This window comes from Salvelinus fontinalis, chromosome 21 (genome assembly GCF_029448725.1).
Source record: "Salvelinus fontinalis isolate EN_2023a chromosome 21, ASM2944872v1, whole genome shotgun sequence".
Classification (NCBI taxonomy): Eukaryota; Metazoa; Chordata; class Actinopteri; order Salmoniformes; family Salmonidae; genus Salvelinus; species Salvelinus fontinalis.
In genome coordinates this window covers 29,037,218-29,063,224 of record NC_074685.1, presented here as the reverse complement: position 1 = coordinate 29,063,224, position 26,007 = coordinate 29,037,218, and the positions used below count along the sequence as shown (strand labels likewise).

Genomic DNA, 26,007 nt, shown 5'->3' with positions numbered 1-26,007 from the left:
AACTCTCCTAAAATGGATTTGCGGTGGAGCGCAGGGAGAGCCTGCATTTGCGTGCGCATTAGTTGTGACGTCGGGCAAACGAATCACAAGACTGGAGGACCCGTATTGAGCTGTGTTTCTGGTGTATTTGTGTGTGACTGTGGAAACATGTCGGCAAGGATGGTGCACACCGGAGGACCTGTGTCAATGAAATCCACCAAAACTTAAAGAACTAGTGGAAATTGTGCAATTTCACCCTATAAAGAATTGGACAACCTCCGGCGACCAGTTTGACGATTGTGTTATCGGTCTACTGACTCGTGCGTTTTCGTCGGCAGAATTATTCAAAACGAATGGTGGAAGAATAGACTCCAAAAGTAGACACGGGACGTCGAAAGTGGAGTGGGGAGAAGGTCTCGGCAGGTAGAGACGGACGCTCGCTCTTGGAATGTTATCCGTACTCTCATATGGCAGACTGGTTGCGAGGGCTGTCCTTGGCGGACTCTCTCAAACTGATGGTCGGGACTACAGCCTGGTCACAGCTAGCTGCGGGTTTGGGAAAGACTTTCGTAAAGGGATCTTGAAGAAAGGCATGTGTTACGGGGATGACGCTTGTTTCATTGCCCGGCATAGGTCCGCTGATGTCTTGGGTAAGTCTTTTAATATTCCGTTTATCTGTTTTGGTAAAGACACCGTTGAAGTAGCCTAGCAGTCGTGGATTTTAACAAGACACCCTTAAATATGTTAGATTTTTTGGGGATAATAGCATTTTTCAGATTTGACCTTCATGTAGCCTAGCACATGTCACCCACAGTCATGTCACGAAAACAAAGGGGGTATTCCCTACCCTTTTCCTGACTGAACCTCAGTCTTAAGTTGGCCCCCTGTTTTACAATACTTCTACGGTACAACTGTGGTTTGTAGGACTACAAGCGACCGAGAAACATTGCGGCGCCTGGAGTTGCCAAACATGTATACTTTGTTGGGGGGGGAAATGTATACTTTGTTGAGTAATTGTAACGACCTTTCACCTAGAAGTCTGGAAAGCCCCTCCAGTGCTACTAGTGGCGATAATGTGAACATGTAGGCTACACAAAGTAATATTATGTATACACCATCTATTTTTTTCAGCGTGACAAAATGTGGATGTCGCACGTAGATTTTAGCAATAAATTGTTACATTTGCTAATTGTTCGGATATTCGATGCACATAACAATTGGATCGTTGCGCAAGCGTTACACGAAATGTTTTATTATGCTATTATGACAATTTCAGGAGAAGTGAATCTATCTTAATATTCATTAGCTATCAGTTGTTGAGGATTTTACAAGTATTTCACGAACGCTTAGGGGAAACTGTCCCGTGTTTTTTTAAAGGTCAGAACGGTTGAGCATGGAGGCAGCCATGTTGCCAAGACAATTTCACGTTTCGTGCTCCATTCACAACCAAGTGGGAAGGTGGTAATTACCAGTTGGAGGCATTCACGTGCTTTGAACTCGTTGAGAACGCCGATTGGCTAATGACCAACAAGCTGTGTCAACCATAAATTAAAAGTACAGCTATCATGTTACCATTGGGCACAGATGTCAATTCAACGTCTATTCAACGTTAGTTCTTTGATTTAAATGACGCGAAAACAACGTTTCAACCAGTGTGTGGCCAGTGGTTTTGCAAACAAATTATAGTGTTCAAAAACCATATTAGGAGAGATTTTTATAAATAATGTTTTGTTGCATTTAACTGCCGAAAGGGCTGTTTATCAAGGTCATTAGTAGGTGAGATCAGCATGTGGGAGGAGTCAGAGCTCAGGGATGATAGTTTCCCACTAGTAATTACCAGTTGGAGGGGCATTCAAGCGGATTTTCCCAGTCGTACATGGGTAAATACCACCTTCCCATTTGGTTATGAACACAGCTTCATAGATGCATGGGGAAGTGCATTTGTCCTTACATCGACCACCATGTGTTGTCATTTTACCAATTCATTCATTGGAACAAAAGTGTCTATTTGAAACCCATTGAAATTACTCAATTAAATCACGAGAATGCAACACATTTTCACAATAGTAGGAATGGACAAATACCAACCAACACTTATTTTGAGAAGATTAGGCATAGGCTTCTGGGTGTTGAGCCTTTTGTTACTTTCAGAAAAGCACATGCCATGTGGTTGAGCTGGGGGGGGGTTCTGTTTAGAATGAGCAGAGTGAATGATACAACTATCTATCAGGTGGAACAAATAACGGACATTTTTATGGATTACATTTATATCTCTAACACTCTTATTGTATATCATTGAATGGAGTTGGGGTTAGGCTAGTTCGTTTTAGCTTGGCTTAAAGATGCACAAATCACTCTGCCATTTCCTGGTTGCTAAAATTCTAGTAGTTCACCTAGTTTCAGTTTGACAAAACATGTATAGTTTAGAGAATCATTGTACCATATAAAAACCACTGTGAAATATATATTTCACAAAACCAAACTTTTTGTATTTTCAGCTGTTTAAAGCTGTTGTACAAAACCGAAAGAAAAAGATAGAACAGATCTACCTCTTCTTAAACTTGCTTTCAATGAGAATGACAAATGTATAACTCACATTTCTATGTGAATTGTCGGGTCAACCAAAAAGTTTCATATTGCCGCTTTAAGTCGCCCTGTTTTCATTGGAAGACCAATGTTTTCCAATGCCTAACCGATGTTCTCAAAATTCCGTCACTGAGCAAATTTCAGGTCTGCTGAGCGCGAACTTGAATGTTGTGAAAATCATGTGCAATTTACGACGTGTGTTTCCCGTTAACACTGAGGCTGTACCTGCTTTAATTTACTGTTTTAAGTGGCCAAGTAAGCTACTGTGGCTATTTGATCATAATGTAGGCCTACCAGAGTGGGCTACCATCAAAAACAATGGAGAAAATTCATCGCTTAACATGGAAATAGCGGTTCTATCGTTCAGCCATTGTTTGGTGTTCAATGTAGGCCTACATTCCATGAGACTTTTGAAAAAAATATGCAGGGCCTGACATTGACCTGTTTATCCACTGGTCCTTCAGACAAGGAGGTGACGGAACATTTTGTTTGTTGCAAGAAACTACTTCACAAAATAATATTAATTTATTCCCATACCATTTATTACAGAGAATCAGACAAATTATGTTACCCTCTGCCTAATGGCTACTTAGTTTATTCAAGCCTGTCTCAAAATACAACACTGCCCCTTTAAGACATAAAAAAAGCAATTTTCCTAACTTGCTTTTCAAAGATGGTGAGAAATGTACATGTTTTTTACTCTTGTAGGAAGAAAGTACTCCCCTCTTGCTGAGTACAAATTAGTTCTAACTGGGCTAATAGCTCCCTAACTAGCAAAGAATATGAACAAATGTGCACATGTCTACATGCAGCTCTCGCTTTGATCTCAAAACAAGCGCATCATAATCGTGATGCTCATGCTGTAAAACAATCCAGTTCAAGGTGAATGGCACACACCCATATATGGCAATGGTCTGTTTGCATATAGGCCTACTGCAGCTCTGATTGGTTATGGCACCAGGGTCCGTGTAGAGTACGGGCCTGAGCTGTGCCTGTCAATGCAATAGAATCCTACTCCGATGAGCTCTGCTTACAACAAAATCTCTTGAAAGTGGCTAATATTGCTTTGATTCGATCACCATTACCACAGTAAAGGGAAACGTTGATAGTGTTAACTAACGGGGAAAACTCTAGAAAGTTCAATCTTGTGCTTTTCTGCATGGGCTGATATTTCTTCCATGTTGCAGTCTCGCGCGCAGCTTACACGGAACCCAAACCGTCTGCACGCGTGCGCCATCATGCATAAATGTATTTTGACACCCCACGCCAAGCGCGATCACGACACGCAGGTTAAAATATCAAAATAAACTCTGAACCAATTATATTAACTTGGGGACAAGTCGAAAAGCATTAAACATGTATGGCAATTTAGCTAGCTAGCTTGCCTTTGCTAGCTAATTTGTCTTATTTAGCTAGCTAGCTGTTACTAGCTAATTTGTCCTGGGATATAAACATTGAGTTGTTATTTTACCTGAAATGCACAAGCTCCTCTACTCCGACAATTCATCCACACATAAAACGGTCAACCGAATCGTTTCTAGTCATCTCTCCTCCTTCCAGGCTTTTTCTTCTCTTGACTTTATAATGTGATTCATAAATTAGGTGCATTACCACCACTGACCTTGTTCGTCTTTCAGTCACCCACATGGGTATAACCAATGAGGAGATGGCATGTGGGTACCTGCTTCTATAAACCAATGAGGAGATGGGAGAGGCAGGACTTGCAGCGCGATCTGTGACAGAAATAGAAAGGACTTCTATTTTAGCCCTTGGCAACACAGACGCTCGCGAGCAGTGTGGGTGCAATAATTGAATAACAGATTTCTACATTTATTTTGCAACGTTCACGCTCGCGGCATGAGAGGTGTGGTCAGCCTGTTAGAGGGAACATTGGGCCTAACTGCATCATGTAAAGGCAGTGAATGAGATGCCTTTCAAAAACGTGCTCTATTTGACTCATTCGTCACAGGATCAGTCATTGCAACAGGTCATGCCGAACTAAAATTAAATGGTTGGATGTCTAGTGTAGGCTACGGCCTGCCTGCCTCGACCAACCTGAAACATTACTGCAACAGAGCTGTTCAATATGCTCAGTGTGTCTATTTCGTGATAACATTGTTGGGCGTTTATGCATAGCGATGGATCGCTGTAGTCTGTTCGTGTTTAGGGAAATACAGGTGTGCTCGTATTCAGGTCTACTGATTACTCATGACGGGCCACATCAGGCCAGGGGCTATGCTGTTTTTCTCTGTGGCTAATTAACTGGTAATGAAGACAGGAGACTGGGCCAAACACCCACAGAGAATGATGGCTCTGTGCCTATGTATATAGTGTCCCACTTGGGTGCTATAGGGTCGTTCCACCTCAAAATGCACAAGAAAGAGGATTTTGACACCCACCAATTTAGATTGTTCTCAAATCGTTTCTGTACTTAGTAACAGATACGATTAGCATTCCTGAAACCTTATTTTGTGGAAATATAATTGTATCCCTTTGAAATGAAAGGAAAACTTCACCGCTACACACTATTTGGGGTGTTTTTCCAGTCTCTCTACATAATGAGTGACGAGAGGTGTTTCAGACATAATTATGCATGAGTGGTATTTTTTAAATGTATTTTACCTCCATTTCTCCCCAATTTCGTATTATCCAATTGTTAGTAGTTACTATCTTGTCTCATCGCAATAACTCCTCTACGGGCTCGGGAGAGACGAAGGTCGAAAGCCATGCGTCCTCCGAATCACAACCCAACCAAGCCGCACTGCGTCTTAACACAGCGCGCAGCCAATCCGGAATCCAGCCGCACCAATGTGTCGGAGGAAACACCATGCACCTGGCGACCTGGTTAGCGCGCACTGCGCCCGGCCCGCCACAGGAGTCCCTAGTGCGCGATGAGACAAGGATATCCCTACCGGCCAAACCCTCCCTAACCCGGACGACGCTAGGCCAATTGTGCGTCGCCCCATGGACCTCCCGGTCGCGTCCGGCTGCGACAGAGCCTGGGCTCAAACCCAGAGTCTCTGATGGCACAGCTAGCACTGCGATGCAGTGCCCTAGACCACTGCGCCACCCGGGAGGCCCCGACGGGTATTTTTTTAAATTTTCGCGCCAGGGGAGTTTGTTCAGTAACGTCATTGGTTGATCGGGCCTGCTGTCTGATCAAAAACTTAATGGTGCCATGATTTGTAGGGAATTATTGTGGCCTTTGTGTTTCGTCGATTGCAGGATCACATTAGTATAGAGTAGATATGGTTGTCCTTGTTCAATAGAGCCAATGGACCAAACGATATTCCTACAGTGCGTTCGTAAGTATTCAGATCCCTTGACTTTACAGCCTTATATAAAACATTCTCTCCTCAGTCTACACACAATACCCCATAATAGCTATGCCATAACAGGATTGTGGACATTTTTGCAAATGTATTATTTACATAAGTATTCAGACCCTTTGCTATGAGACTCAAAATTGAGCTCAGGTGCATCCTGTTTCCATTGATCATCCTTGAGATGTTTCTACAACTTGATTAGAGTTCATCTGCGGTAAATTGATTGGACATAATTTGGAAAGGCACACACCTGTGTATACAAGGTCCCGTAGTTGACAGTGCATGTCAGAGCAAAAACCAAGCCACGAGGTCGAAGGATTTGTCCGTAGAGCTCAGAGAAAGGATTGTGTCGATGCACAGATCTGGGGAAAGGTACCAAAAGATGTCTGCAGCATTGAAGGTCTTCAAGAACACAGTGGTCTCCATCATTCTTTAATGGAAGAAGTTTAGAACCACCAAGATTCTTCCTAGAGCTGGCTGCCTGGCTAAACTGAGCAATCGGGGGAGAAGGACCTTGGTCCGGGAGGTGACCAATAAACCGATGATCACTCTGACAGAGCTCCAGAGTTCCTCTGTGGAGACTGGAGAACCTTCCAGGACAACCATCTCTGCTAGAGGTTGACCAATTATGATTTTTCAACGCCGAGAAAAATAAATATATATATATGCACATTTGTGGCCTGCTGGAGGTCATTTTGCAGGGCTCTGGTAGTGCTCCTCCTTGCACAAAGGCGGAGGTAGTGGTCCTGCTGCTGGGTTGTTGCCCTCCTATGGCCTCCTCCACGTCTCCTGATGTACTGGCCTGTCTCCTGGTAGCGCCTCCATGCTCTGGACACTACGCTGACAGACACAGCAAACCTTCTTGCCACAGCTCGCATTGATGTGCCATCCTGGATGAGCTTCACTACCTGAGCCACTTGTGTGGGTTGTAGACTCCGTCTCATGCTACCACTAGAGTGAGAGCACCGCCAGCATTCAAAAGTGACCAAAACATCAGCCAGGAAGCATAGGAACTGAGAAGTGGTCTGTGGTCACCACCTGCAGAACCACTCCTTTATTGGGGGTGTCTTGATAATTGCCTATAATTTCCACCTTTTGTCTATTCCATTTGCACAACAGCATGTGAAATTTATTGTCAATCAGTGTTGCTTCCTAAGTGGACAGTTTGATTTCACAGAAGTGTGATTGACTTGGAGTTACATTGTGTTGTTTAAGTGTTCCCTTTATTTTTTTGAGCAGTGTATATTAATAATAAATAAATAAATATTACTATGTATATTCTTTTTTAGTAATAATGACAATTACAACAATACTGAATGAACACTTATTTTAACTTAATATAATACATCAATAAAATCAATTTAGCCTCAAATAAATAATGAAACATGTTCAATTTGGTGTAAATAATGCAAAAACAAAGTGTTGGAGAAGAAAGTAAAAGTGCAATATGTGCCATGTAAGAAAGCTAACGTTTAAGTTCCTTGCTCAGAACATGAGAACATATGAAAGCTGGTGGATCCTTTTAACATGAGTCTTCAATATTCCCAGGTAAGAAGTTTTAGGTTGTAGTTATTATAGCAATTATAGGACTATTTCTCTCTCTACCATTTGGATTTCATTAACCTTTGACTATTGGATGTTCTTATAGGCACTTTAGTATTTCCAGTGTAACAGTATAGCTTCCATCCCTCTCCTCGCTCCTACCTGGGCTCGAACCAGGAACACAACGACAACAGCAACAGCCACCCCCGAAGCAGCGTTACCCATGCAAAGCAAGGGGAATAACTACTCCAAGTCTCAGAGCGAGTGACGTTTGAAATGCTATTAGCGCGCACCCCGCTAACTAGCTAACCATTTCACATAGGTTACACCAGCCTAATCTCGGGAGTTGATAGGCTTGAAGCACAGCGAAGAGCTTCTGGCAAAACGCAGGAAAGTGCTGTTTGAATGAATGCTTACGAACCTGCTGCTGCCTACCACCGCTCAGTCAGACTGCTCTATCAAATCATTGACTTAGTTAGAACATACCACCCTGCATACCACTGCTGGCTTGCTTCTGAAGCTAAGCAGGTTTGGTCCTGGTCAGTCCCTGGATGGGAGACCAAATGCTGCTGGAAGTGGTGTTGGAGGGCCAGTAGGAGGCACTCTTTCCTCTGGTCTAAAAAAATATATCCCAATGCCCCAGGGCAGTGATTGGGGACACTGCCCTGTGTAGGGTGCCGTCTTTCGGATGGGACGTTAAACGGGTGTCCTGACTCTCAGAGGTCATTAAAGATCCCATGGCACTTATCGTAAGAGTAGGGGTGTTAACCCCGGTGTCCTGGCTAAATTCCCAATCTGGCCCTCAAACCATCATGGTCAGCTAATAATCCCCAGTTTACAATTGGCTCATTCATCCCCCTCCTCTCCCCTGTAACTATTCCCCAGGTCGTTGCTGCAAATGAGAACGTGTTCTCAGTCAACTTACCTGGTAAAATAACGATAAAATAAAATAAAATAAAAATAACACACAGAAATACAAGCCTTAGGTCATTAATATGGTCGAATCCGGAAACTATCATCTCGAAAACAAGACGTTTATTCTTTCAGTGAAATATGGAACCGTTATATATTTTATCTAACGGGTGGCATCCATAAGTCTAAATATTCCTGTTACATTGCACAACCTTTAATGTTATGTCATAATTACGTAAAATTCTGGCAAATTAGTTCGCAATGAGCCAGGCTGCACAAACTGTTGCGTATAGTATACCCTGACTCTGCGTGCAATGAACGCAAGAGAAGTGACACTTTTTCACCTGGTTAACCTCTCTGGGGTAGGTGGGACACAATCGTCTCACCTGGCCAATAGCCAGGGAAAATACAGAGCGCCATATTCAAATAAAATTATATAAAAATCCAACTTTCATTAAATCACACATGTAAGATACCAAATTAAAGCTACACTCGTTGTGAATCCAGCGAACGTGTCAGATTTCATAAAGGCTTTTCGGCAAAAGCATAAGATGCCATTATCTGATGATAGCACAACAGAGAACAAAGAGAGTAGCATATTTCAACACTGCAGGCACAACACAAAACACAGAAATAAAAACATAATTCATTCCTTACCTTTGACGAAATTCTTTTTTTGGCACTCCAATATGTCCCATAAACATCACAAATGGTCCTTTTGTTCGATTAATTCCGTCAATATATATCCAGAAAAACACAGCTTCCAACTTGCGCAATGTCACTACAAAATATATCAAAAGTTACATGTAAACTTTAACAAAACATTTCAAACTACTTTTGTAATATAACGTTAGGTATTTTTAAACGTTAATAATCGATCAATTTGAAGACGGGATGATCTGTTCAATACAAAAAGAAAACAAACTGGCGCAACTTTTCTGGTAATGTGCCTCTCAAACAATTTACTTCAAGTGACCCTCATTTACGATGGCCCTACTTCTTCATTACACAAAGGAATAACCTCAACCAATTTCCAATACATTTCATGAATATCACAAATTGATCCAGAAGTTAAGGTCAACACTTTATTGGTTTCTGATTCAGCTGGAATCATTTAGTGACTTGTCAGTACACTTGTAAAACATATTATATAAAACATTTGATTGAACTCCATATGTAAAAGATCGAACAATATCTATACCACAATGCAGTTGTGATCATACTAGGCATTCTATATTGTACTACAACATCAATCAAACTGTTCCAGGCAGGGTCCTGAATGTTCTTCAGCTGGTGAACTCTGTCTTGTGTTGGGCAATAGCAGCTGGTCTGGCAGAAATTCATGAGCTCCATGATTCATGAGCTCCATGACACTTTGCCTCTTGCCAGCCTCGTGCAGTTTTTTTTTCCCCCCTCTTCCGCGTCAGATCTTGAGCTTGTTCCCGGCTGAAAGCTTTCATCCTATGGTTCTACAGGATCTGTACTACTGAAGCTGGTGTCAGCAGCAGGATTAGTCTGCAGGACAATATTTTACTACTGTCCCCATCAGTACACACTCAAACAAGGTACTATATCCACCCATCCCCCTCGTGTCAATAGATCATGCATACTAACCTTCACACACACAACCCCCCCCCCCCAAAAAGCCACCAGTCGGTCACCCACACCGTTCCCTCCTTACTAATAACTCTGTTTATGCACATGTTGAAGTCTAAATTGGAGAAAAGCAATCAACTAATCCTCCCAAATACAGATACAACTACAGTAGACGTTGTAGCCTACTTATAAACACACCAAGTTTGACCATAAGACACAGACCATGTTTATGTCTAGCTCCAGTATAAGTATTTGCTAATCATAGAGTCAAGATAACTTACACTAGTTCCTGGTGCTGAGCTTGATGTTGATTGGATCAAACTCACGTTATTTTCTGCATTAGTTAATTCGCTAACAGTTAGATATGGTGCAGTAGGCTGTAGCTAGCTCACATTGCCAAATAGCAGCTGGCTATTTACTTTGGAACGTCTTGCCGGCGTTTTCTGAACGCTAGCTAGATTTTGGTTTAGATCAACAAATGTAGTTCGCTGTGTAGTTACGTTAGCTAGCAAAGTTACTACGTTACCTCTGCTCGTCTTCTTAGTAAGGTAACTGATGAAATGTTAACCCAGCAGCCTGTGCTTCCTTGCAGTTTGCACATCCAGGTACTGAGCACCACACCATGATTAAACTTTACAGTTGTTATCAATACAAAAAGTAATAGTTATTCGCAAGCTGATGTTCTATGAACGAGTGGCTCTTCCAGTGAGTAGCATTAGCTACCTGTTGACACCCTTTCTCAACTGGATTCACCTCGACAGGGGCGGTACTACGTCCTGAAATGGCTATGAATTCTGAATATTGTGATTTGTGGTGACGTTTTCATTTTAAGCTATAATTGTTTCCACCGCAACATTTTATTTATTTATAGGATTTAGATAACATTCAGTAAATAGTAGTACCCAACATCCGATTTGGACCAAACGTACCAATGAGTAACACATGAGTTGTCAAAAGCCACCCACGGACCCCCCCCCCCCCCCCCCCATGCCAATCCCATCAACCAGTATACTGTATCAGTTCTCTGTTTGACAAGTATTATGAAGCTGTGGCAGGGTGTATTGCTTCTCCATACTATAATATATTCCCTGTGAATCTGGTGATGTTCACAGAAATTATTCTGAACAAAAATATAAACGCAACATGCAACATTTTCATTGATTTTACGGAGTTACCGTTCATATGAGGAAATCAGTCAGTTACTCTATGGATCTCACATGAATGGGAATACAGATATGCATTTGTTGGTCATGGATACCTCTGTAATTTATGCCTGCCCGTACCATAACCTCACCGCCACCATGGGGGCACTCTGTTCCCAACCTTGACTTCAGCAAACTGCTCCCCCACACAACGCCATACATGTGGTCTGTGGGTTTGAGGCCGGTTGGACGTACTGTCAAATTCTTTAAAACAACGTTAGAGGCGGATTATGGTAAAGAAATGAACATTCAATTCTCTGGCAACAGCTCTGGTGGACATTCCTGCAGTCATCATGACAATTGCACACTCCCTCAACTTGAGATCTGTGGCGTTGTGTTGTGTGACAAAACTGCACATTTTAGTGGCCTTTATTGTCCACAGCACAAGGTGCACCTGTGTAATGATCATGCTGTTTAATCTGTTTCTTAATATGCCACACCTGTCAGGTGGATGAATTATCTTGGCAAATGAGAAATGCTCACTAACAGAGACGTAAACACATTTGTGCACAAATTGAGAAAAATAAGCTTTGTGTGTGGAATTTCTGTCATCTTTTATGTCAGCTCATGAAACATGGGACCAACACTTTACATGTCGCGTTTTATATTTTTGTTCAGTATATGAAAGTGTGTTTTAGGCACCAATTAACAGCGTTGCATAGCTAGCAGAGGGGGCTCTCCTTGTATGGGTCCTCACTGTGGAATCTTGAATTTATGTGTGTCTGTTTGTATGGAGTAGTTGGATGGATGTCTTTTTTCCCCCCTGGAAACCTGTCCTCTGGTACTGGGCTCTGTGAAGGGGAGGTAGGGAGGGGGAAGCTTATCGAGGTATGCAGTGTGTGTTCATGGCTTCTCTTCTTCTCTGCCCTCTCTTCCTCCTTTTACCAAAGGTCTTCCACCCTGCAGCACTGCAAAGAAAGTGAATCTTTGTGAAATATTATTCTCTCCTCTGACTGAGTCAGCTCCACAAAGACTGAAGGTTTTGTTATTGAGCAGCAGACCGAGCCCATCTGAGGGAGAACAGGGCCCAGTAGAACTGGTCTTTCTGGGTCTGTGCAGGGAGGAGTGACGGAACTGCAGTGCGCACTGATCCCAGGCCACTTCTGTCAGTCTGTGTGGCTCATTTGACCCAGTCTCCAGATTGATACTGATGTAACACCTGACCTGAGACCGGCCAAGTTCAAAGGTCAACAGCGTCCGTCATGCTGCCAAATCCCCAAATTACTCTTAAGCACTGGAGCTAAGTAGACCACAAGACGTATCGCTATTAGCCTACTCCATGGTGCTTATCAGACTGTCTCTCAAGCTCAGGAAGGGGCAGCGTAGGCTCCCAGGAAGAGGATGCGGTGTCCAGGGAGGCCCTTACCCTGGTAGCAGCACTGGCTGTAATGGGAAATCACATTGTGTGGTTAATCGTATAGTGAGGCTCCAAGGTGTGTGGTCACCGGTCATACCTCCACCTTGTGGCCTACATTGAGAATGTTGTTGCAGCCCTGACTATTGCCTCATGGGCTACAAGCAGTTTAAAAGGGAGAGACTTCGGGATGTTATTTTCCTAGTCAATTGTTTTTGTGTACTGTGCTCTAGAGATGCTTAACCGGCCGGTCACATGGCTGTAAATCACGGCAGGGGACCCTGAGTTCTCCTTTTAGACCAATTTTAATCAAGTGGCTTAATTCTGTTTATTTATATTGTCAGTCTTGTACCTTTTGGGCAGTCAGCAGTGATAGGTCTAGAATGAGCGGTTCATGGCTTGTTGCCATGTACCATTGCTTGGTGTTTAAGGATCGGCTATATCTCTTTTTTGCTGTAGTTGAGGGTTGACAGACTGTACTGAGAGAGAGAACCCCTTTTGTGCAGGGTTTATGGAGTGGACAACGTTGGTGTTATTACAGCTTTGATAGTAGAAAATGACAAGGGCAATGCTGTTACTGTGGAATTGCATACAGCATACTTTCTCTGTCCACAACCATTGTAATATACTGGGAAGCCAAAATGTTCAATCTGGAGATTTAAATGATGATCAAGAATCCTCCTGGTTTAGCAACCCCACCACTCGCTGTTGTACAGAACTAGTTCCTGGCTGCTTGTCACAAAAGGACTGTTTGAAATGCACCAATTTAAGATTAGAATTTTGATTACAACATGCGCTTAGGCTCTAGTTTTTTTCAGTTCAGATTTACTCCAGGCAGACAATGTGGTGTATAGCCTATAGGCCCAGTGTTTACATCTGTTTTGTATTTTACCCCCTTTACAATTTTTGATCTTCTCTCATTGCTGCAACTCTCCAACGGGCTCGGGAGAGGCGAAGGTGGAGTCATGCATCCTCCAAAACGTGACCCGCCTAACCGCGCTCCTTAACACCTGCCGGCTTAACCCGGAAGCCAGCTGCACCAATGTGTCGGAGGAAACACTGTTCAACTGGCGATGAGCCAGGTAAAAGCCCCCCCCCCAGCCAAACACTCCCCTAACCCGGGCGACACTGGGCCAATTGTGCGCTGTCCTATGGGACTCGCGGCCGGTTGTGGCACAGCCCGGGAATTAACCCGAGTCTGTAGTACCGCCTCTAGCACTGCGATGCAGTGCCAGACCGCTGCGCCCCTCGGCAGGCCCTAGGCCTAGTGTTTTAATTAGAAGTATTTGTTTTAATGTATTAATTCGGGTTCACATTCCGGACCGATCCGAGGTCCCTGTACCGAACGTTTTGGTACGAATAAGTGTAGTGTTACACCGATAGTGGTTAGCTATCTTGGAGGTATTTAGTGTTGTGTGCACTTAGCTAGCTGCCATCCCATAGACTACATTGCATATGAAGTGTGACTGGCTCATCTGTGGATATACGGAGAAAATTACCTTTTCTTTTGTCTCCTGTTGGCTCCCCCACGTGGGGGTGCATGCTTTCTGATGTGCTCAAAGTTAAGTTGTTGGAAACTGACAAGCATTGCGATTCTACAAGGAGAAATGGTAGAATTGACGCTACCGGAGTCGGCACACAGCACCTACCGCTTTTGTTCTAGTAAGAGAAGGAACGACCTCCCACTGTGTACCTATCAGCAGGGAGATTCTCGGTGTGTTTTAATGCTTTACCGTGGAATTGCCCATAACCATTCACTGTTCTGATACTTATACACTTATTTTTCTCTGTGTGTCTCAGGTGTGGCGGATGGTGTAGGTGGATGGAGGGACTACGGGGTGGACCCGTCCCAGTTCTCTGCCACCTTGATGAGGACATGTGAGCGATTGGTGAAGGAGGGCCGCTTCACCCCCAGCAGCCCTGTGGGCATCCTCACCTCTGGCTACTATGAGCTCCTACAAAACAAAGTACCCCTGCTTGGTGAGTACACATACTACATTCTCACTCACTCACAGTATAATGCATATGGGGGGACAGGTGAGTAATACACACTAGAGGGCGACCGATTATTCGGCATGGCCGATTTTTCGAATATTCATAACAATCGGTAATCTGCCTTTTTGGATGCCAATTATGGCCGATTACATTGCAATCCATGAGGAAACTGCGTGGCAGGCTGACCACCTGTTACGTGAGTGCAGCGTCAAAAGGACCTTGTAGCTGCAATGAGCCAAGGTAAGTTGCTAGCTTGCATTAAACTTCTTATAAAAAAAATCTTCACATAATCACTAGTTAACTACACATGGTTGATGATATTACTAGGTTAACTAGCTTGTTCTGCATTGCATATAATCAATGCGGTGCCTGTTAATTTATCATCAAATCACAGCCTACTTCAACTTTGCCAAACGGGTGATTTAACAAAAGCGCATTTCCGAAAAAAGCACATTCCTTGCACAAATGTACCTAGACATAAACATCAATGCCTTTCTTAAAATCAATACACAGGGCCTCCCGGGTGGCGCAGTGGTCTAGGGCACTGCATCGCAGCGCTAGCTGTGCCACCAGAGTCTCTGGGTTCGCGCCCAGGCTCTGTCGCAGTCGGCCGCGACCGGGAGGTCCGTGGGGCGACGCACAATTGGCCTAGCTTCGTCCGGGTTAGGGAGGGTTTGGCCGGTAGGGATATCCTTGTCTCATCGCGCTCCAGCGACTCCTGTGGCGGGCCGGGCGCAGTGGGCGCTAACCAAGGGGGCCAGGTGCACGGTGTTTCCTCGACACATTGGTGCGGCTGGCTTCCGGGTTGGAGGCGCGCTGTGTTAAGAAGCAGTGCGGCTTGGTTGGGTTGTGCTTCGGAGGACGCATGGCTTTCGACCTTCGTCTCTCCTGAGCCCGTACGGGAGTTGTAGCGATTGGATACCACGAAAAATTGGGGAGAAATGGGGGTAAAAAAAAATAAAAAATAATAATCAATACGCAGAAGTGTATTTTTTATTTAAATCGGCATATTTAGTTAAAATAAAAACATGTTAGCAGGTAATATTAAACTAGGGAAATTGTAACTTCTCTTGCGTTCAGTGCAAGCGGAGTCAGGGTATATGCAACAGTTTGGGCCGCCTGGCTCGTTGCGAACTGTGTTTCTTCCTAACAAAGACCGTAATTAATTTGCCAGAATTATGACATAACATTGAAGGTTGTGCAATGTAACAGGAATATTTAGACTTATGGATGCCACCCGTTCGACAATATGGAATTGTTCCGTATTTCACTGAAAGAATAAACGTTTTATTTTCGAAATTATAGTTTCCGTATTTAACCATATTAATGACCAAAGGGACGTATTTCTGTGTGTTATTATGTTATAATTATGTCTATGATTTGATAGAGCAGTCTGACTGAGCGGTGGTAGGCAGCAGCAGGCTCGTAAGCACTCATTCAAACAGCACTTTACTGTGTTTGCAAGCAGCTCTTAGCAATGCTTGATCCACTGCGCTGTTTATGACTTCAAGCCTATCAACTCCCGAGATCAGGCTGGCAATACTAAAGTACCTATTAGAACATCCAATAGTCAAAGGTATATGAAATACAAATGGTATAGCGAGAAATAGTCCTATAATAACTACAACCTAAAACTTCTTAACTGGGAATATTGAACCACCAGCTTTCATATGTTAAACTTTAACGTTAGCTTTTTTACATGGCACATATTTGCACTTTTACTTCTCCAACACTGTGTTTTTTGCATTATTTAAACCAAATTGAACATGTTTAATTATTTATTTGATACTAAATATATTTTATTTATATATTACATTAAGTTAAAATAAAAGGGTTCATTGTTAAATTCAGTATTTTTGTCATTATTAAAAATAGGTATATATATATATATCTCGGCTTTTTTTTGGTCCTCCAATAACCGGTGTTGAAGAATCATAATCGGTCGACATCTAATACACACACAGTGTAATGCAGGTGAGTAACACACACACACACACACACACACACACACACACACACACACACACACTCCAACTAACACATGCATTGTGCTCTGGTAAATAGTCTCTGATTCATGCTGCAGATGTTATGTGCTGTTGCCTGGGTTTCCCTTCCCGCTGAGCTGCACCATCAATTTATCCAAAAAGATCATTATAACAAAGCTGTCCTCCCTAATAATGTTGCCCTAATTTAAAACATTGTCCGCTCCCCAAGTAAAATAGAGTAAAGTTAAAGGTACTGGTTGTTTTGGCTTCCCGGTGTTCTAATTCTAAAGGTGCTGGAGATCATTCTTTGATTATGAACTGAAATGGTGCCGTCCTTCAGTCTGCCACCGCCCAGTTCCAAGGTCCAGTTCCACAGAGGTCATTGGGACAAACACCTGACCAAGTCTCTAGCCCCCCCCCTCCGCAGTTACCATTTCGGTCCATTTCAGAGCACCTAAAAAGTCAGTGGAAGGAGCAGTTACTGACGCTGATCACGGGTCCACATGTTTTTTTTAACGGCACTGGCGTGTAAAACGTGACAGACTGAGGCCATATTTTCAACTGAGACCCGACACCACAGGCAAGGCTGCCTGCTCTGAGACACTACTGTCCACCAAGTCACACGATGGTTGCCTATCAAAAGGGACGTGCTTCTTATTTTGGGATAGTGTGATAGCAGCTAAAGCCAAGGTCTGTGCTTGGCCATCCCTTCTGAAGGACAGTGGTAAAGTAGGAGCTGCATAGTGGGGACAGGGGAAGGACATCTGTTTTTAGTCTGTGCCAGACTGACTGGTCCAGCATGGGATCTCACACACCCCTTCCCTGCTGTACTGGTAACCCCACAGTTTAACACAAGGAGAAATGGATATCAGGTGATGGCTAACCACCATATGTTGGTATATTCCCTCTCTTCTCCCCCTCTCCACTTCCCCAGGGAGCAGCACAGCATGTATCGTGGTCCTGGACCGAAGGAGCCACCAACTGCACACGTGTAATCTAGGTGACTCTGGTTTCCTGGTGGTGCGAGGGGGAGAGGTGGTGCACCGCTCAGACGAACAGCAGCACTACTTCAACACCCCTTTCCAGCTGTCCATCGCTCCCCCAGGAGCAGAGGGAGTGGTACTCAGTGACAGGTCAGTCCCCTCCACCTCCTTCTCTGACCCTCCACCTGGTCTCAAATTACCATTCGTATTGAGAACTGGCTTTATGGCCCCGCCATAGACTTTAAAATGACTAACGCCAAATGAAAACTGTGTAGAATGTTATTCCGTTTCTTGACTGTGTCCAGCTTGCTAAAGCTAGACAGTCGGAGAGCATCGGAAATTCCAACAACTATAGATAGTTTACTATTTTGGGCTAATTTTGATGGTGAGGAAAGATAAACCATTTTCAGTGCGTTCCACCGGACCTCGTGGAAGACCGATTGCGTAACACCCTGGGGCAAAAATTGACCATCCCTGCTTCAGACGATATACCTGGAGCAAATGACAGGTTGTCATTGGAAATAAGGTTAAATAAAATCTATCTAGAATTTCCCTTCTCGTCAGTTCACAGAAGGATTTGAAAGGAACGGCGGCTAGATAACTAATAAGCTTTGTCCTCATTCTGGGACTGTATTATTGGCTCAATAACAGCCATGTGACGCCGTGCCCTCGTTAGTTAGTTTAGGCCAAACAACAGCCCACCCACCAATAGCCTTCAAGCCATTTTCAGCCTGGCCTGGAGACCACGTGAGCTCCTAGGTGCTGGCAGGGTATGTTTTCCTTCTCTCTCTTCTATTGAGGGGCCATGTGACAGCAACCAACCCCTTACTTCAGCTGTTCTGCCAACAGTGTGTAGTGCCTGGGCCGCGCGCGCGCGCACACACACACACACACAGGCCAGTAGCAGACAGGGAGCGGACCCGCCAGACCCCTTTCACGTGTACTGTCTATCTGGTAGCAGCTCTCTGGTGCCCTCTGGCTGGCCCTGATTAACAGTGCTGTCCTGTGTTCTCCTCCCCAGCCCTGAGGCCGCTGATAGTGCCTCTTTCGATGTCCAGCTGGGTGACATCATCCTGACCGCCTCGGATGGCCTCTTCGACAACATGCCCGACTACATGATCCTGCAAGAGCTCAAAAAGCTCAAGGTAACACGTCACAGTACCTCCTAGCTGCTTGCACACCCACCTAAATCTACACATTCACCTTAGTGAATACCTGCACACATTTATTTGTCCTAATGCTTGTATTTCTCAGAGCGCCAACTATGACAGCATCCAGCAGACGGCACAGAGCATTGCAAAGCAAGCGCACGAACTGGCCTATGACCCCAACTACATGTCCCCTTTCGCTCAGTTTGCCTGTGACAATGGCCTGAATGTAAGAGGTATGTATCGGGTTCTTGGGAAGACCTTTACATCCCTAATAACACCTCCAGCTCCACTGTATTTTTATGCCCACCGTCAGCTTGCAGATTGGGTTATTCAAGGTTGGCTTTGATCTCTGGAAAGCCAATTGACACGTTCTCTTTTGTCTTGTGTCCTGCAGGGGGGAAGCCTGATGACATCACGGTGCTGCTGTCCATTGTGGCAGAATACACAGACTAAGTGTGTGTGATGCTTATTGCATCCGTTTACTTCCCGCCATTCAAGTCTTCCACCTGCCTCAAGTGCACTGGTTCCTGTCGGACGGACTGCAGCCCCCCCCCCCCCCCCCCCCCTCATATCCCCTCACTGACCTTCCTATCCCACCGCCACGATATGGAACACAAACTCCTCACCACAGAATTTAGCTATATCTGTATTCTTCCATTTTGTTTTGGTACTCTATTATTGAGAGGAGGCAGGCAGCCAAGACTTTCTCGTGTTAATCGTGAAGCACACGGTGTAGAACACCACACTGCTTTCTTCCCATTCTCCGATATCTTACTTCAAAACATCACTTCATTGGGACTGCGACCGAAGTGCAGTCCTGAATGCGGGGGGGGGGGGGGGGTTGCTTTTGCGGGGAGGGACCCGATATGGGGATAGAGTTGGGCTCGGTCGCCCTGAAACAAGCAGTGGTATTATAAGTAAAGTAAGCCATGGTCTGTGGTTGTTAGGGAGATTTGAGTGTCTGTTGTAAATGTCGTAGCTGTGTGATGATCTGTTCCAAGTCTGTGTGTGGCTGAATACTAAGACTGGGGAACTGAGAGGGACTGTGTTGTTGTGGGTTTTAGAGAGGGTTGTGACTTGTAATAAGAAAGGATGTAGATACAGTATGAGTTTGGTGTTGTTGTCTTGGACTTGTATGAAGGGGTAGTTGGCCAGTACAATTTACTAGCACCTCTAGCAGGGATTTCTACAGAGTGCCACCTATAGGCTAGTCTGAAATGTCACCACATTGAGGTTACTGAAAAGTTCTGTCAGTGCACACAGCCTCATGGATTTGTAGATATTGTGTGTTGTGAAACAAGGCGGAGTGTGTCTTCACTTTGACGCTGATAAGGATGCAAAGGATGATCATTTTGCTTTGTGACAGATGTATACGAACGAGCATTCACAATCTATAAAGGTAAATATTCTCAATCCCTCCCTTCTGTGGGCCGAAAGAACCACGACATTGACACGTTCGACCCGGTAGTAGTGTGTCAGAACTATGACAGCATGACTGCGTGGCATGTCTTTGTCGGCGTGTGTGTGTGTGTGCGTGCGTGCGCAGTAAGTGGGTGTAGGTTCTTGTATGAATGTCTTTGCTGTTGATACATGTTAACTTGCAAAGCTAATGCTAGCATCTGGGAATGCTTTCAACCAAACCAATAGGGCAGGTATGAATTATATATATAAAAAAACAAAGATTTATTTTTATAACTTTAATGTTATTAGTTTGAGAGCCATGATGTGACGGTTGAAATGTGTCATCCAACATGGATTCACCGTGTGATTCTTTTGTGACGCCTTATATAGCTCCATGGATGGCAAATATGAATCATACCATCTTACTACTCAGTAGGAATCATACCATCTTACTACTCAGTAGGAATCATACCATCTTACTACTCAGCAGGAATCATACCATCTTACTACTCAGTAGGAATCATATGTAGTCTGTGTGGTGGGTGTCATCTCTAAAAAAATATTTTTTCTGTCTCCCAATAATGATTTACTTGCTGCTTTTATTTTGTCATTTCAATGTGTTTGACTGTACCTTATTTATGTGAATGGTGTGTGCGCCATTTTGTTATTTTTGATCATCCTGTACTGGTCTTGGCATGCTGTTGAGTCTTCTGCATAATAGCAGACTACACACACCTCTCTTTATTGTTAGCCAGTGTTTGCTCTGTTATGATTATGAAGCCAGTGCACCAAAGAGGAATATTCACTATCTTTGCCCCATTGATTTCATCTGGGTTTGGAGTAAAACATGCACCAATACTGTAACACAAATTGTCTCTGTATTTTCACATTGAGAGCATATCTGTCAATCTGTTTGACAGGTAATTTGTCATTTTGCTTGTGGGGAATGATGCTAGGTTGTATTTTCGGTGCAAAACAGTCAGAAGACCACTAAGGTGTCTTTTTATTTGTGCCTAAAATGCAATGTGACCAGAACAGGGGCTTGGTCGTATTGGCTTCTCTAGTTGTATGTGACAGGTAGTCTGTGAGCAACAAACTACAATGCAGGCTTTTGAATCCTTAAAGAAACCAAAGAAGGAGAGCCGAACTTCACAAGTGTGACCAGGGTACAGCTTCTAATCTAAAACCTGCAGTCAGGCTAACATAGTGTAATGGAGACCAATTAAGTTGTCACTATTTATCATCTTTCTTAGTTTTGCATAAAAATAATTTAAAAGAACATCAAGCAACCATACAGGCAAGATCAATGGGTACAATTAAATGTATGTTTGTGTACTAAATACGATTTCAATTTGGTTTAAGTTAATTTTCTGTAGCCTTTGACTTCATTTCATGAATATCGTCTGTCCTATGCATTCTGTATTTGCATGACAAGCTGTCTTTGTCCCAGCTATTTGAACTACTGGAATTTGCTTACCTGCAAAGGTGCCCCTGTCACTCACAGCTTGCCTCGCCTCCAAATGTCTGGTCAGCTCCCCTTAATTTAAAACTTCAAACACTTAAACATGCACCAACGTTCATTGGTCATTCTCATATTTCCAGTTTGCTCTTTCTGACAGTCTGTGGGGGTGCACTGTGTTAATTAATAATTACCTGATCTGATTTTGAGACAGTCAACCTCTATGGTTTAAGGACACTCTGTGTTGAAGCAGGAAGGGCGAGGCAGGTTGAAGTGCTTTTTATTGATAATGGTGAGCACCGATTCCGCCTTAACAAATAGATGTATCTTGTATGTTGCTCAATGTCAATTAAGTCCCTCTAATTCTGTCCACACTCATGACAGTTTTTCAATGGTGCTTCTGCTGTCAAGACAAGGTCTGTGTGTTTTTCTCTAAGCAATGTTTGTGAGTTACATGTGTGTGCGCAATGTAATAATGCAGGACTAGGTTCTGTAAATATGTTTTCAAAGTTGCAAAATATTTAAATAAAGAATATAGTATTTATACTAAGATGCATGCCTCTGAGTTTTTGTGGCTATGCATTGAGTGAAAGCTAAAACTGGAATTTCATCAAACCATCTCAAGACTGCGTTTATCTTTTATCACATAATATACAGTATTGCTTTCCCCCTTTTTATATATGAAACATCATTAAAAAGGACACCATATCCACAGCTGTTGATGGCAGCCTTCACTGTGATGGCATTGCCTCTGACAAATTTCACTAGCAGTGTGAAACATTGCCTAGCTTGCAGATTAACTTCCCCTGTTGAGGTCAGCTCTATACAGCTGGGATATTTTTCACACGTATTGATGGGAAGGTACTTGATCAGTTTGCCTGACAGTCATGGTCAAATGCTGGTCACCTTCCCAACCCATCAGGGATCGCATGACTGTCAATCAACCCCTTGCAATGTTCTTGAATGCCTCCCAAGCATTCATCAAAGGACTTTGGTATAATGTAAGAGCTAACCTGACCATCTGTGTGATGATTTCCCCTCACGTGGAAGACGGCTTATCAAAACCCAAAGCCACTGGTCTGGATTAGTCACCATTTTTGTTTCATGTTTGTTTTTTTTGCAATTATGTGCCCAACCAATGAACCCACAGTTTGAGTGAGAGGTTTAAGGCAGCAGAATTACTGCAAATAAGTCTGACCTCATTTCCCCTCAGGTCTTAGGAAGCTTTCTGCATCTTTGCGAATCCACCAGATTTCTAGAGTTCTGAATGTAACAGATTAGACCCTGTTGTTACAAAAGACAATACAATTCCTGTGTACTTCCCACAAATAATAATATAATAATTAATCATTTGGTTTTATTTTGCCATCTTACATATAAAACCTTATTTATTCATCAAAAATTGTAGGTTTATTTATTTAACCTTTTATTTAACCAGGTAGGCTAGTTGAGAACAAGTTCTCATTTGCAACTGCGACCTGGCCAAGATGAAGCATAGCAATTCGACACATACAACAAAACAGTTACACATGGAATAAACAAAACATACAGTCAATAATACAGTAGAAAAATAAGTCTATATACAATGTGAGCAAATGAGGTGAGATGAGGGAGGTAAAGGCAAAAAAAAGGCCATGGTGGCGAAGTAAATACAATATAGCAAGTAAAACACTGGAATGGTAGATTTGCAGTGGAAGAATGTGCAAAGTAGAAATATAAATAAATAAATACAGTAGGGGAAGAGGTAGTTGTTTGGGCTAAATTATAGATAGGCTATGTACAGGATCAGTAATCTGTGAGCTGCTCTGACAGCTGGTGCTTAAAGCTAGTGAGGGAGATAAGTGTTTCCAGCTTCAGAGATTTTTGCAGTTCGTTCCAGTCATTGGCAGCAGAGAACTAGAAGGAAAGACGACCAAAGTAGGAATTGGCTTTGGGGGTGACCAGTGAGATATACTGCTGGAGCGCGTGCTACGAGTGGGTGCTGCTATGGTGACCAGCGAGCTGAGATAAGGCGGGGCTTTACCTAGCAGAGACTTGTAGATAACCTGTAGCCAGTGGGTTTGACGACGAGTATGAAGCGAGGGCCAGCCAACGAGGGCGTACAGGTCGCAATGGTGGGTAGTGTATGGGGCTTTGGTGACAAAATGGATGGCACTGTGATAGACTGCATCCAGTTTGTTGAGTAGAGTGTTGGAGGCTATTTTATATATGACATCACCAAAGTCGAGGATCGGTAGGATGATCAGTTTTACGAGGGTATGTTTGGCAACATGAGTGAAGGATGTCAAAAAGAAAGGAGGACCAAGGCACTCTTCATATAATTAATTAAAATGCCTTTATTAGTATGGCATGTTCAATAGAAACAAAGTTGTTTAAAAACAGACGCGTTTCGGCTGCATGGCCTTCGTCAGGGAGTATAGAAAAAGAAGTACACAATGTCCTCTTTTGAAAGGCTTTTCCAATTAGCCCTAATTAGAAGAGGGAGTGGTTACCAAATTGGACACACCTAGTAAGCAATAACATACACATGAAAAGGTGAAATACTGTAGCTATGTTATCATGAGCATACAACTCCAAGCTAGAAGCATCAGAACACCCAGAGAGGCAGTTCTAACCTTAAATATGAGGCTATTCTCAACAAGTGTTCTTTTGACCTAATGCTACTTCTAATAGAAGATTCTAAAAAGGACAGACAAGTAGTCCAAACAGAAATTACAGAAATTAAAAGGAAAATTTCAGAACACAGTGACATTTCTATCAAAGCACAATGTGATGAGATCTTGAAAGAGAAAGTAGACACATTCACTCTGACATTGAAGCAAGACAAGCTAAGAAAATTTAGAAGAGATGAAGTAGATTATAGAGATGGCAAGGTCTTTGCCTGGAGAAGACCAACACGCAAGAATTCAGAATCACATCTACAGAGAAGGAAGCCTAGATCTGTTTCTTTCAACTTTACAAGCAGTGACGATGAGGATCACCCCAGACGCTCAGAGGCCAGCTCCTCCCAAGATTTTTTAGATCAGGAAGAGGAGTCACGCAGGTTCTTCCACAAGAGAGGGAGAGAACGCGGAAGAGGCCAACACGGAGGGGGAGGAAGAAATCAAGATTACCCAACCACACGGAGCAGGACCAGAACAAGGCTGTGATCAACATTTCTGGAGAACCTCTTTCTGATGATTGCATAAGGGTCTTGTCTAAAGGACTGTCCTTTGCCCCCACATATTCAACTAATGAATTTAATACAAAGGTTGACCTATTTCGTTTCTACAGGAATCTACATCTGAAGGCCTGGTACAAGCAAAACATCTCTCCAACTACAGACGCCAGTGTCTCAGGTCAGGCAGTTTCTGTTCCCTCTAAAACACCTTTTAAGCCCAAATCCACTTTTTGTCCCATAGTCCAGAATGCCACACTAAATACATTTGCCAAGAAAGTTAATTTTGATGTGGAGAATCTGTTTAAGGGTAAAATTGATTCCAACAAAACACGACGTAATCTTTCTAAGACAGAGAGGGATGCAGTTGAATCATTGTCCAAAAATGAACGGATTGTAATTAAAAAAGCAGACAAAGGTGGTGCTACAGTAGTGTGGTGTAAAGACAAATATGTGACAGAAGCCTACCGTCAACTAGACAATGACGAATTCTACCAATCTCTTACCTTCAACCCTACAGAGGACCTAAAAACTGAATTGAAAGGGATCCTCACAGAAGCTAAAGAAAATGGTTACATTTCAGACAATGAGTTCAAATTTCTTTTCAATGGCAGTCCGCGTATGGCTTCTTTTTACCTTCTTCCAAAAATCCACAAAAATCTTGAAAACCCCCCAGGCAGACCAGTCATTAGTGGTAATGAAAGTCTGACAGAATGCATCTCTAAGTACATTGATTACTTTATTAAGCCTTTTCTGATGTCACTTCCAGCCTATCTTCAAGATACCACAGATGTGTTGAACAAAATTAAGGAATTTAACAATATAGGTACAGCATCCTTTTTAGTCACCATGGATGTGGAGTCTCTATACACCACCATTGAGCATCAACAAGGTTTGGCAGCTATGCACCATTTCTTGAGTACCCGGCCTGAAACTGAGATGCCTCCTACAGAATTCATTGTATCACTGACTGAATGGACTCTTAATCATAACATCTTTATCTTCCAGGACCGTATTTTTAAACAGGTCAAAGGATGTGCCATGGGAGCTTGCTACAGCCCTTCATACGCTGGTTTGTACTTGGGTAAATGGGAAAATGATTTCATTTTGGATCCTTCTAATAACCATTTCTTTGACCGGATTATATGGTGGGGACGCTATATTGATGATGTTTGCCTGTTTTGGTCCGGCTCAGAAGATGAACTTATTTCCTTCCACCAATACCTTAACAGCATTAACCCTAACATCAAACTAACTATGGAATACAGCAAGGATAACATTCATTTTTTGGACCTCGACATTAGTAAAAATGACAAAGGTTGTTTGCACACATCAATCTTTAGGAAGCCTACAGATGGAAATACCATTCTGAGAGCAGA

General features: G+C 43.2%; 1 protein-coding gene across 2 annotated transcripts; it reads left to right on the top strand.

Annotated features, from left to right (window-relative positions):
• Nucleotides 1–67: 67 nt before the first annotated feature.
• Nucleotides 68–22,023, top strand: LOC129818578 (protein phosphatase PTC7 homolog). Of its 2 annotated transcripts, none has more exons than XM_055874617.1 (6): nucleotides 68–629; nucleotides 14,298–14,477; nucleotides 17,412–17,610; nucleotides 18,482–18,605; nucleotides 18,715–18,844; nucleotides 19,006–22,023. In XM_055874617.1, exons 1-6 carry the CDS (start codon nucleotides 428–430, stop codon nucleotides 19,062–19,064), a joined length of 894 nt encoding a protein of 297 aa, XP_055730592.1. In that variant the 5' UTR covers nucleotides 68–427; the 3' UTR covers nucleotides 19,065–22,023. The 2 variants fall into 2 exon arrangements, with proteins under 2 accessions (XP_055730592.1, XP_055730593.1); XM_055874618.1 differs by lacking the exon at nucleotides 68–629 and adding an exon at nucleotides 10,969–13,579.
• Nucleotides 22,024–26,007: the final 3,984 nt, after the last annotated feature.

Bases quoted from the DNA above. Each gene is read 5' to 3' on its own strand.
- LOC129818578 (XM_055874617.1), top strand. From the start codon at position 428: ATGTTATCCGTACTCTCATATGGCAGACTGGTTGCGAGGGCTGTCCTT. The intron at 630-14,297 runs GTAAGTCTTTTA...TGTGTGTCTCAG, and splicing joins TAGGTCCGCTGATGTCTTGG to GTGTGGCGGATGGTGTAGGT. The intron at 18,606-18,714 runs GTAACACGTCAC...TGTATTTCTCAG, and splicing joins AAGAGCTCAAAAAGCTCAAG to AGCGCCAACTATGACAGCAT.